General features: G+C 47.2%; 2 protein-coding genes across 2 annotated transcripts in view; one reads left to right on the top strand and one right to left on the bottom strand.

The window, feature by feature from the left end:
* SLC36A1 (solute carrier family 36 member 1) overlaps positions 1–12,180 on the top strand; it is a 118,666-nt gene that overhangs the window by 83,509 nt on the left and 22,977 nt on the right. The gene's annotated exons all lie outside the window — the stretch shown is intronic.
* FAT2 (FAT atypical cadherin 2) overlaps positions 1–12,180 on the bottom strand; it is an 87,356-nt gene that overhangs the window by 16,863 nt on the left and 58,313 nt on the right. The window contains exons 14-19 of the mRNA XM_004042853.5: positions 10,687–11,070; positions 8,279–8,493; positions 7,096–7,233; positions 6,333–6,476; positions 4,855–5,052; positions 372–1,182 (exon numbers count right to left, since the gene is read on the bottom strand). Coding sequence (XP_004042901.5) covers positions 372–1,182; positions 4,855–5,052; positions 6,333–6,476; positions 7,096–7,233; positions 8,279–8,493; positions 10,687–11,070 — 1,890 coding nt within the window. The remainder of the gene's footprint in view (positions 1–371; positions 1,183–4,854; positions 5,053–6,332; positions 6,477–7,095; positions 7,234–8,278; positions 8,494–10,686; positions 11,071–12,180) is intronic.

Consider the following 12,180-nt stretch of genomic DNA (forward strand, 5'->3'; position numbering starts at 1 on the left):
TTCCTACAGCAGCCCAGCTCAAAGGCACAGAGAGGTTAATTTTCCTAAAGTCGCCTGGTTAGTAAGGGGTAGAGCTGGGATTTTAACCCATGAAGACTGAAGGCACAGCCTATGCTCTTAGCCATGATGTTAAACCGCATATTGTAGTCTTACTGTTATTTTCTAAATCTCGAAAGGGAGCTGAGAATTGGGTATTATTCCATAACTAGATTTTGTGAGGCCACTAGCTGTCTTATGGTGATCGGTGGCCTTTGGGCTTATTAAAATTTCCCTGAACTCTCCCACAGAGCCTCAGTGGAATCTCCATGCTTAGAGTCAGGCGGGCTGAGCCCAGCAGTGCTGCTCGTCCCTAGGGAAGATGTAGTACTTACCATTGCAGGAGCAGCTCCTCTGCAGGTGGTGCCGCGGGGTTAGGATGCTGAGCCTGGCGGTGCTGTACGTGGGCCCAACCTTGGGGTCCAGATGCACTGTGTTATGGCAGATTTGACCCTGGCAGGTTGGCCCCTGGCAGGGCACCATGGGCATAGCTGACCGCATCTGAACCCCCACTGAATGCTCCATCTCCTTGGCTGAGTGAGTGATGATGGATGCTAGCTCTTGGAACTCGTAGAAGGTTCCAGAATGCCCATCAAAGACCAGGAGCACGTCCACACCAGCCACGGCCTCTGCAGGCTGGAGGCTGGCCAAGTGAATGTTAGCCCGTTTGATGTCCAGCTTATGGCTGAGGAACCTCTGCAGGTTCCGCCAGTGGTCACTCACCAGCTCCTCGGGGGTGAGCTGGTAGAAGCCCATCCACATGGCCTGCTGCAGAGCCTCCTGCCCCACATGCCACACGTACACATGGACCCCAGCAGTCGTGGTGAAGGTCCCATCGCTGACCGTGACGTTGAACGAGTAGTGGCCATGAGGCAGGCCCTGGGCGGCGATAATCTTGCCATCAGGCGCACCCACTGAGAAGTGCCTGCCCAGGGTCTCCTCTTCTGCCAGGCTATAGGTCAGCGTGTCCTGGGGGTCTCGGTCTGTGGCATGGATCTTACCCACCATGCCACCCTGGAACTCATCCTCTCCAACAGTGATGAAGATCTCCAGCGGGAGAGCAGAAGGTGCATAGTGGCTCTGCTCTGTGACATGGACACGGACAGACGTCGAAGACGAGAGGGGAGGGATGCCACTGTCTGACGCCTGTGGGCAAAACAAACACTGCTGTCACCCAACAGAACTGCAGTGCTCTTGGGCCCGACTGAGGCTGGTTCCCCTTGTGGAGCTACGTTTCTCTGCCCGACACCCAACTTGAGGGCTGGCTCAGTGCATTGTTGCATTTAGAAAAAAAAAATCTAACTCCAAAAGCACTGACAGAAAAGAAAGATTTTCTGAAGGTTTTGTAGAGATTGAAGGAGGGAGTTACATCCTATACAATGCAGTTTCCTCATGTGACATCTCTCTGAGCCTCTTCCTAAATCTCTCCAGCCATAGACTTGGGCTAACTTCCTCATGAAATTTCTCATTCTGTCCCTGTCCTCAAGGGCGCCCTCAGATGTCTCAGCAATTCTGATGCACCATGCACCCTGCTCAGCCTACGAAAATTCTCCTTGGGATTCCCTTTTGCTATGCGATTGGAGTGGGAGTCGGGATTTGTCCTTCTAGTCAGTCAACGAAGTCTTCTGCTGTGGCCAGGAGAAAAGAGACAATAAATAAGTTACCAAATAACTTGGATAAAATGCTGGGAAGGAAATAAACAGAGACCTAACTTTGATCAGGTAGAAGAGGAGTCTCTGTGGAGTGACGTTTGAGTCCTGAGGGATGAGAAGAAGAGGCGACAGACAGAGGGAGCAGCAAGTGTAAGGTCCTGGGGTAGGAATGAAGGCGGTGTGTTCAACAGCACAGACGGGGTCACTGGTGCTGGAGCAAGTGGGCAGGGAAGCAGGCCTGACCTCACTGCTGGGCTGGCACGCGCAGGGTTGCAGTTTATGTCAGAACTCTGAAAAGCCGTGAGGGTGACAGGACCTCACTTAAGTAGGGAAAAGAATGTAAATCATAAACGCATTTTCCTTTCATGTTTCACCACGCATCCCTGAAACTTCCTGCCTGACTTAGAAAGGACAGGCTTGCCTTCCTCTCCTCGGTGATGTTATCACTTCCTCAGCTGTCAACAAGGGTCTCCACAATTTTCCCTGTAGTAATATCTTGTTTACCTGCACTCCAACACTTTTAATGTACAAGAAAGTTGATAAGATTACACCTACTGCTGGAAGTCATGCATAACACTGAAGAGATATTAATAGCAACAATAATAATCAACACTACTATTAATTATAATGTATAGCTAACATTAGTTACAACAATACTACTACTACTACCGATTATATATAATACATAGCTAACATTAACTGAGTACAATGCTGGTCATTATCATAGATAAACTATGATCATGCTGTAAATACATTATCCTAGTTTATCCTTCTTATGAGATAGGTACTATCAAGTCACCCATCCTACAAAAAATATAACTGAGGCTCAAAGAGGTGAAGTAACTTGCCCAAGGTCATACAGCAGCAGATAAGGCCTGAGCAGAATCTGAATAGCTATCTGTGTCTATAGCCTGTGTTTTTCTTTGCTGGCCTATGGTGCCTCCCAGTGCATGGAAGTGGAAATACGGGACAAATGCAATTGATGGTGATGATGCCAGTCATTACTAAGCTCCTGTCTAGGCAGAGCGTGTGCCTGGGTCTGAGAATACAGAGGTCAGGAAGCCATTCTCTCTCATCTCTCCCTAGGCAATCACATCCATGCGCTTGGCTTTGAGGGCCATCTACCAATCCTCTGAGCTGCCAACTCCAATTCCCAGCTACCCATTGGACACCTCCGCTTGGATGTCTCACAAACAACTGGGAAATAATGTGCAAAACAGAGCTTCGGTTTAGCCCATAAGCCTGTCCCGCCTTCCCGTCTGGGCCTTTCCAGTCTCATAAATGCAGTACCACCCAAGTCTTCACGGGAGCCAACAATTTAGAAATCATCCCTGAATCGTCTCTGTTCTTTCTAACCGCACATCCACTCCACCAACTCCTATCAATTTACATACAAAATATGTCCCAAATCTGTCCGCTTCCTGCATCTTCTCCATCACTCCATGGTCTCAGCCCCACTATCTCCAGCTTGGATGACTTCTCACTGGTCTCCCTCACCCACTCTATAGAGCTTGAAAAATGAGCTTCCTGAGACACAAAGAGGATCCCTTTTCCATCTGAAACCCTCCAACCACCTCTCATTGTACTTAGATTAGAATCTAAAAGTGTTACCAAGGCTTATACTTAGAAGACTGGATGCCCTGGTTTGTCAAGGGCAGTCTTGATTTTTACCTGTTGTAAATCAGCTACTACCAAGTATTATTTTTAGTGGCTGTTTTGGACTCTATGTTTGTGTCCCCTCAAAATTCATATGTTAAAATCTAATCCCCAGTGTAACAGTATTTGGAGGTGGAGCCCTTGTGAATGGGATTAGGGCCCTTATGAGAAGGGCCATGTGAGCATACAGTGAGAAGCCGACAGTCTGCCATTCAGAAGAGGGCACTCACCAGAACCTGGCCATGCTGGCACCCCGATCTGGGACTTCCAGCCTCCAGAATTGTGGGAAATACATTTCTGTCCTTTCAGCCACCCAGCCTATGGTGTTCTGTTGTAGCAACCCAAATGGACTAAGTCAGTGCTTCTCTCACTCTCAAAAGATTACAGTTTGGACCTCAGATAATACAGTCATCCAAGCCACAAGGCCCACACGATCTACCCAGCCTATCTCCTCAGCCTCATTCCCACCCCTGCTCGTGATGTTCTGAGTACCTCAGCCATACCTCAAGCCACTTCAGGCTCTTTCCCAACTCATATTGCTCTTCCTGCCTGGAAGACTCTCCTGCCCACTTTTCACATGGTTGGCAGCTCGGCTCTCTGCTCAAATGTCACCTCCTGGGGGCAGCCTCCCTCTGAATGTGTGTCCCCCTGTCTTATGAGTCTCTCATCACTTTACTTCCTTATCATCACTTGTAAAGACGTTATTTCTTTCTTTATCTGTTTATTGTTTATCTCCATGATTACAATGGAAAGCCCCTGGAGACAGGAATCATTCCCTCCTTACCCTCTGCTATGTTCCTAGCAGCTTGCAAATGGCCTCGCATGTAGTAGATGCTCAATAAATACTTGTTGAGAGATGGACTGACTGACTGAAAGAATGAATACATCATTCCCAGCCCATAAGTTTACAGAATAGTAGGGTCCACTGGACTTGAGATTTAGGAAAGAGATTTGGGGAAATAAAGTGAGGGAGAGACATCGGACCACCATCTTGGCCACTGTTCTTTAGCAATTCCTATGCAACCCGTAACACCACCACCAGAATCCCCTACACACATGTGCATACAATATCTCACTTGAGCCCCAAGCCAGTTCTCTGAGGTAGGTTGTTTTAGCTCCTGAGATTCAGAGAGCTGCTCTGGCTAAGCTCTAGAAGCTACAGCCAGAGGGTGTTTTGCCCAGGCACAGAGCAGGGATTAAGAATTTGGACTCTGGGGTCAGAGTGCTTGGGTTTGAAGCAACCCACCTTTGCCACTTATTACCAGTATTACTTTAAGCCAGTCACTTAAATCCCCTGTGTTCCTCAGTTTCCCCATCTGTAAAGTGGGTTGGTAACTATACCTGCCCTGAGTGTTATGAGGCTTTTGTCCTAAGAAGGACCTAGCCCAGTGCCTGATGCATCCTAAGTGCTTTGTACATTTTTTCCCTAATGATAGAAGCACTGGTGGGGCTTTTGCCAGCATCTTTACTGTCCCCATGGTCACCACCAGAAGCCTAGCACAGCTCTCACCTGGATCTGAAGCTGATACCATTCCTGAGCCCTCCTGCTTAGGCCCTCAGCAGTCACCAGCCATCCATCCGGGGTCACTCGGAAGGCAGAGCCATTGTTCCCCTTGGTGATTCGAAACGAGTAGGGGGGGCCATTCTCTGGAGAGTCTGGGTCACTCAGGATCAGCTGCAGGACTTTGCTGCCAATGGGGGAGTTCTCCTGAGACCGAGAGTGACAAGAAGGCAAAGAGCAGAATGAGTCTCGGTCCTTCCTTTCGCATGTGTCTGGGTATGTCATCTGGAATGAGTCCTCAGCACTCTGACTGCTTGTAGATGGTGCCTGGACATCAAGCTGCTGCTCATTCATTCTGCCTGCCTTTGAGGTAGTTGTTGACTTTCCTGTCTAGACCAGGAGCTCCCCAAGGGCAATGTTGGGTCTTAGAAACACAGCCCATTGGGGCAGGAAGGATCCTTAGAGAACAAAGGTTAAACCCTTTATTCTGTAGAGAGATGACTTGCTCAAGATCACACACTGCTGAATCATGTATTTAAATTAGTTATTACCTGGATTACATAAGGGAATGTTGCGATTTGCAAAGCCAGTTGAACACTTATAAATGATTTCTTCCTTAGAGGACCTGCATGCAATATGTATCTGATAAGCACACTTAAAGATGACTAGGAATTTAGTTAAGAAAAACCAGATTCCCTGACTATCATTTTAGCCTTTGTTGTATAACATGGGCATTTAGTGTACTATAACACAATGGTTACTAACTTTTTAGCATCACACTATTATCTACAAACAGAATCTAATGGGCAGAAACTGATCGTTGCCTATCCAACAGACATTCTCTGTTCCTTTCTTATAAAATCCTGCTTTGGTTCAGATGTGGACTGGCGATATTCTCAGAAAAGATATTTTTAGTCAGGTAACTTATTATTTGCAGCCAAAGCATCCTAACCCATACCCATAATATATAAAACGGGTAAAAGTGGAACAGCCCTAGGTAATGCATAGTAGGACCCAGAACTCTGCCTTTTTATTCACTCCCTCACCTCCCTTCACCACTTACAGCCCTGAAAATTACTCATAGAATCCCAAGGCCCTCTCCAAATCCTATTTGCAAACCATTAGTAGGGAATAGCTTGGGTTCTGGAAACAAACAAAAAAATCCCTGGGGTTCAATCCCAAGTTTGCCACATTCCAGGTATGGCATGTTTTCATACCTCAATCTTCTAAATCTGTAAAATGGGTACTACCTACTTCATATGGCTGTTATGAGTCTCAAATGAGGTAATGGATATGAAAGTGCCTAACACAGTGCCTGATTCCTTTCAATTCTATAATGCCCTCCAGCAGTCTGTGTTGCCTTTGGGGACATCAGTGGCGAAGTCACAGTCATTGTTCATGTGGACTAATGCCACTGAGGGGCATCTTCTGCTAGAAGGGAAATGAAGGGAGGAAGGGCTCAGGGTGCCTTGGAGGCTCAAGCTTACCTGGACAGTGGTGCTGTAGTTGAGCTGGAAGAATCTCGGTGGGTTATCATTGACATCAGCCACTTGGATAGCGATGTCTGTGTCCTCATGCAGTGGAGGCTGCCCGCTGTCTGTGGCTCGGAGCTTCAGGGAATAACTAGAGGCCTATTGCAAAATGTCCAGTGGAGGTTAGCAATGAGGTAGCTGTCCCTCACTTCTGACCCCTGAGTCATCACTAATATTTTCCAAAAAAATAAGAAGGAGACACTTTCCTATGCCAACCCCCACTGCCCACCCGTAGCATTTTAGGGCTTAGGTTCTGGAGTCAGACAGAAATAGGTGTGATTCCCTACTCAATCATTTGCTGGCAATGAGACCTTGGGAAAGTGAATGAATTTATGTGAGGATAATGTCAGGATGCACTTCCTTAAATTATTTTGAGGATCAAATGGCATAAATCCTTATAAAACATTTAGGAAAGTGTCTGGCACACAGTGGGTGCTCAAAAAATGTGGCTATTTTATAATGATCTAATGATCCCCTGCTCAATTGTGAGAAGCCACCTGAGGTCCTCTAGGGAAGGTTACGGGGTCACTCAGTCCCTCTCCTGCCTCTGGCCTCACAGTCCACAGAGGCCCAACAGAGAAAACAAGTGAGAGACATTCTGGGCAGGTCTGAGGAAGTTTCAGGATGGGGTCTTGATGGCGATTCATCTTCTGGACCTGCAGTGGGACTGTGTCTCTGCTCTAATGAGCTCAGGGTGCGCCCCTCCCACATGACTCACCTGTTCCCGGTCCAGGGCCTTGGCCACCTGTAGCTCCCCCTTTTTGGGGTGAATGGTGAAGTGCCCAAGCTGGTTCCCTCCTATGAGGCTATAGGTAATGTCACTATTTAGGGGTCCATCTTCATCAGTCGCTGATACCTGAAGTGGGGTAGGGGGATTGTGAATGGAGGGACAGGAATCTTGACCCCTGGGAGTACAGGGGGAAACAGATATGTTCCTGCCCCAGTGACTGCCTTTGGGCTAGCAGTGCCTGGATCACAGTCGTCCCTGCCAAAGTAATCTCTTCACTTACATCCTCGTGTGGACTTCAGCATGCCATGGTTTATTCATTCACTCACCATTCACTCTTGCTAATAGCATGCTAGGCCCTGTCCTAGAATGTGAGGAATGTGCTAAAATGAATATGCCTGCAGGAAGTTTAATGTCTAATTTTATGGGTAATTCTAATTTGGAGTAAAGTATGATCAGCCTTATAAGAGCACACAGTGATACATGACACTGGGGAGATTAGAAAAGGATTCATGAAGCCCTGAAGGATCAGGAGGTTCTTTTGGGGCTGGAGCAGGCATTCCAGGCAGAGGAAATACTGTGAGCCCAGAGTGTGGAAGTGCAGACGATGTTTTGGGGAAAGGTAGATATTCCTGTGTGGTTGGAGCATAGGGTGCACCATAGCAGGGAGTGGAGGGAGAGACTGGAAGGTGGGATGAAGAGTGTGGGAGTATGGGTGGACAGAACTGGGTTTCACTCCATTGAAGGAGGGAGTTATTGCATATTTAAATGCAAAGAGGTATTATTTGATTTCCCCTCAGTCCCTGCCCCACAACTGTCATTCCATGTCACCTGCTATGACCAGGCCCTTCCCAGGCTTGGGAGCCTCTGGCAGTCCTCTGGGGTCTGTCTCTTTTTCTCTCTTCTCCTAACAAACCTCGCCTATCCCATGCCCCATTCCATCGTCTCTGATCTTATCATATGGCTCTGAGACATTCTCTCAGGAGAGATAGTTTGGCCGAGAATGGTTTGGCCATACTCAAATCTCACATAAACCTCTGACAAGTCAGAGTCAAGTCTACAGTGTATTAACTTAATAAACTAATCCATGCTCATAGATGGCTGGGTGTGGGGGTGAGATAAGAACCCACCCCAGAATTCTTGCCCCACAAAGAGCAAGGTGGCAGATCCTTACCGTGAGGATGACGTCACCCACAAGAACATTCTCTAAGACCCTTGTGCTATATGGATCTTGGGGGAATTGGGGCCGGTGTTCATTGACATCAGTGATGTTGACCATGACTGTGGTCACGTCACTGAGGGAAGAGGAGCTCTTCCGGCTGCACTCAATGGACAGGAAGTACTTGGGGCTTGTCTCAAAGTCCAGGCTTGCGTTGACATACAGGATCCCTGAAGAAGGAAGAGGTGACAGCAGCAATGAGGCAGTTGGGCCCTCAAAGGTGCAGGACTGAGGGTCTGAGCCCAGCCCTAGGAGAGGCAGCTCAACAGGGCTAGGCAAGGTAAGTGTCCTCTGTCATCTCCCCGTCCATCTCCCTTTGCTATCCCCTTGACCCCCTTCCCCATCATCTCCCTCATTTTCTTTATTATTATTCACAACAGCTATATTTCCCTCACTTACTTCTGTAATATTTGATTTAAATCTCATTTAAATGTGTGATGCTAAATTTATCTCATTGAGATCTATAAAAACCCTGTGGAGCAGGAACAATTATGATTCCCATTTTCTAGGTCTGTCCATTGACCTAGATGCTCTAATAGGCAAGTGACTTGTCCAACCTCACCCAGCTAGTAAATGACAGACCTTAGGTCATAAAATGAGATGCATTAATACTCAAAAGTTGCCCACAAATTGTTAGGGCGTAGGTTATTATTCTGAAAACTGGAAAAAAGAAATAAAAGAACAAGGATTTATCCTGCCTTTCCCGGCTAACCAAATAGTTAATGGTGGACACTCTGCTTTTTGTTTTATTTTATTTTTCTTTCAACAGCATCACATGCCAATGAACATCTTTTTATAATTCAGTCAGAAAATAATGAGGAGCAATAGGATTAGAAAATCACCATTTTACAGCCCTTAATGAAAAGGTCTATCTATCTAGGAAATGATCAGCAAAGCCTGCTAAAACCATTAGAAGAAAGGCTGATGAAGAAGTCTATAATGGCCTTATATACCCAAATTATAACTATATATTCATATATAATGGATCAGGTTGACAACACCTGAACTTACCATCTATCTTAACACCAGAAAAAAAAAAAAAGCCAGTTAACTCTTATGTGCCTCCAGACATGATGCAAACAGCATAGCATCATCTATGAAGCACTGTGTTGATCAAGCACTGTCAACTAAACCTGATCAAGGCCTTTGATCCAAATGTCATTCCTAGGAAATACAAGGACCCGAGGGATATGCTATATGACACTATAAAGAGCCAACCAATCCAAACGATGGAAAATTCTATCAGACACATGACTCAACTGTTTCATTAAATAAATGGCAGAGGGAAATAAAGAGGAAGAAGAAAATGTTAGAGATTAAAGGACACTTAAAATCTTGCATATCAACCAAATTCAGTATGTAGATGTTTTGGGGATACTAACAAACCAGCTTCGAAAAGACATTTATGAGAATCTGAAAAATGGCCTGGTGATATTAAGAAATTGTTATCTTTTAGGTGTGATAAGGTATTGTGGTTTTGTTTAGAAAAAGAGTTCTTATTATACAGAGATACACACTGAAGTCCTTACAAGTGAAATGACACAGTGTCTGCGATTGGATGGATGTGGGGGCCAAAGGGTAAAGAGGAAACCAGGCTGGTCTCTGCTGATGATTACTGAAGCTGGGTGGTGGGAACATAGGGCCCATTGTACTATTCTATTTTTTAATATGTTCAAAATCTCCATGGTAAATTTTAAAAAATATTGCTCAATGATAAGGCAGCTGTTTGGGGAGGTAGAGAGCACCATTCCAGGGGAGCAATGGGGAGGAATCTGCGTGAGACACAGGCTGACCTGGGTGGCCTCTGAGGCCCTTCGATGAGTTTCTGTGAACCTGACTTTGACTCTTCTGTGGCTAGTAGGAAAGAAGTGAGACGGTTTCCTAGTTCTGTCTCTCTTCAAGAGAATAAGGGAAAATTAAGGGGTGCCAGGATGTTTGAAGCAGATGTGGGGACTCCAGGAGGGAAGCAGGCAGCCTTGTCCAGGGTTGCTTAAGCCCCAGATTCCAGCAAGGGCTCCCTGCCTCTGCAGCCAAGCCGTTTCTGCCTCTTGCGCTGGGCCTGAGCTGAGACCATGAAGCCGCTAACTGTGTGGGAGGAGAGTGGATCACTGAGGGTCCTGGACACAGAGACCTGGCTGGGGACGTGGGAGGGTCCCCTTTAAGGGAGGCTCCCACATAAACTGGCCCCAGGGTGGAAGGAGGGACCTGGTACTCGGAGAGAAGCAGAAGAGAATGGAGAAACGACCAGAGGAGGTCTGCTCTGGGAGGCGCTGCACAGGGTAGATACCCACACAGGGGAGGAACCCAGCGCTCCCAGAAACCCTGTACGCGATGCTTTGGGGCTTGGTGGATCAGGCCCTCACCTGTGCGAGCATCCAGGCGGAACCTGCCTTGCTCGTTCCCGCTGACCACGCGGTAGCCGGTCTTCTCTGCGCCCGGGCGAGTGAGGGTGGCCAGCTGCAGCACCTCCGTGCCAGGTGGGGCGTCCTCGGGCACCTGCACGCTGTGCTCGGTGTTCAGGAACACGGGCAGGTAGTCTTCTAGGCCCACCACCGAGACTGTGACGGTGCCCAGCGTGGACAGCGGTATTGGGGTGCCCAGGTCGGAGGCACGGACCGTGAGCTCCAGTGGTGCCTGGGGCCTGACCTGCAGCGGCTTTTCCAGGCGGATCACCCCCGTGGTGGCGTCGATGGAAAAGTGGCCTTCGGCTGAATCCGGCAGAGAGTAAACCACCTGGGCATTGGCGCCTGGCAGGGAGACCAAGGGTGTGATCCACACTGAGGGCGCCTCCTCTGGACCTGCCTGCAGCAAACCCTGCAGCCACAGGAGGGGCTGGGGAGGGGGCTCCCATGAAGGCTGACAAGCTGGCTTGGGTATATGAAGAGTGAGGGTCTCTCCAGCGGGGTGTCTTGACTGGGGCAGGGAGACCCAAGGCCTCACTAAAATGTTTTTGGGGGAACCTAATCTGCAAATCTATCAAACTATCCGAAAATATTATGTGGGGATTAGGGTCTAATATCAGTTTATTAATGAAAAACATGCAGATAAAACCACCCATAGAGAGTTCCTTGACTGAGATAGAACAGCTCTGTATCTTGATTGTGGTGTTGGTTACAAGAATCTAAACATGGAATAATATTGCATAGAACTAAGTGTGTGTGTACAAACACACACACACACACAAATGAGTGCATATAGAAACTGGTGAAATCTGAGTAGCAAGGCTGTAGTCTAGTTACCAACAATGGACCAATGTCAGTTTTCCAGTTTTGATATTATCCTACTGCTATGTAAGATGCTCCCATTAGGGAAGCTGCGTGAAGAGGGCACACAGTCCCCACCAGTCCTATTTTTGCAACTTCCTATGGAGTCTATAATTACGTCAACATAAAAAGTTAAGAAAACACCCATGGAAGTTCTTAGTAAATCAAAACACACAGTGTTTCTCCAGCTTTGTCTCCAATTCTGTTATTTTCTTTGGTTAAGTACCAGATGAAGCAGTTGGCCATAGTGTATGAAAAACACCAACATTTAAGGCTCAGCTGTGAGGTCCTCCCCCAGTGAGATGAACACACGCCCTGAGCCTAAGGGTCTCACGTCTCCCACACACATGGAACACACACTTCTCTGGTGGAATGGTGACAGGAGTAGCCTCTGAGAAGAGTTGAATTTATATCCATTAAATGCATATGCCATGCAACTTCCCCATATTGGCACTTATATGAAGAAACCATAATTTTTCTAGAGACAGAGAGATGCTGGTCAAACCACACCTGGATTATTTAGTTGAAATATTTGGGTTGGAATAACCATTTTGGAAAGATTAATGGTAAGTTGATATAAGGCCACTCTAGGAG

The sequence above is a fragment of the Gorilla gorilla genome, chromosome 4 (genome assembly GCF_029281585.2).
Source record: "Gorilla gorilla gorilla isolate KB3781 chromosome 4, NHGRI_mGorGor1-v2.1_pri, whole genome shotgun sequence".
In the NCBI taxonomy this organism is placed as follows: domain Eukaryota; kingdom Metazoa; phylum Chordata; class Mammalia; order Primates; family Hominidae; genus Gorilla; species Gorilla gorilla.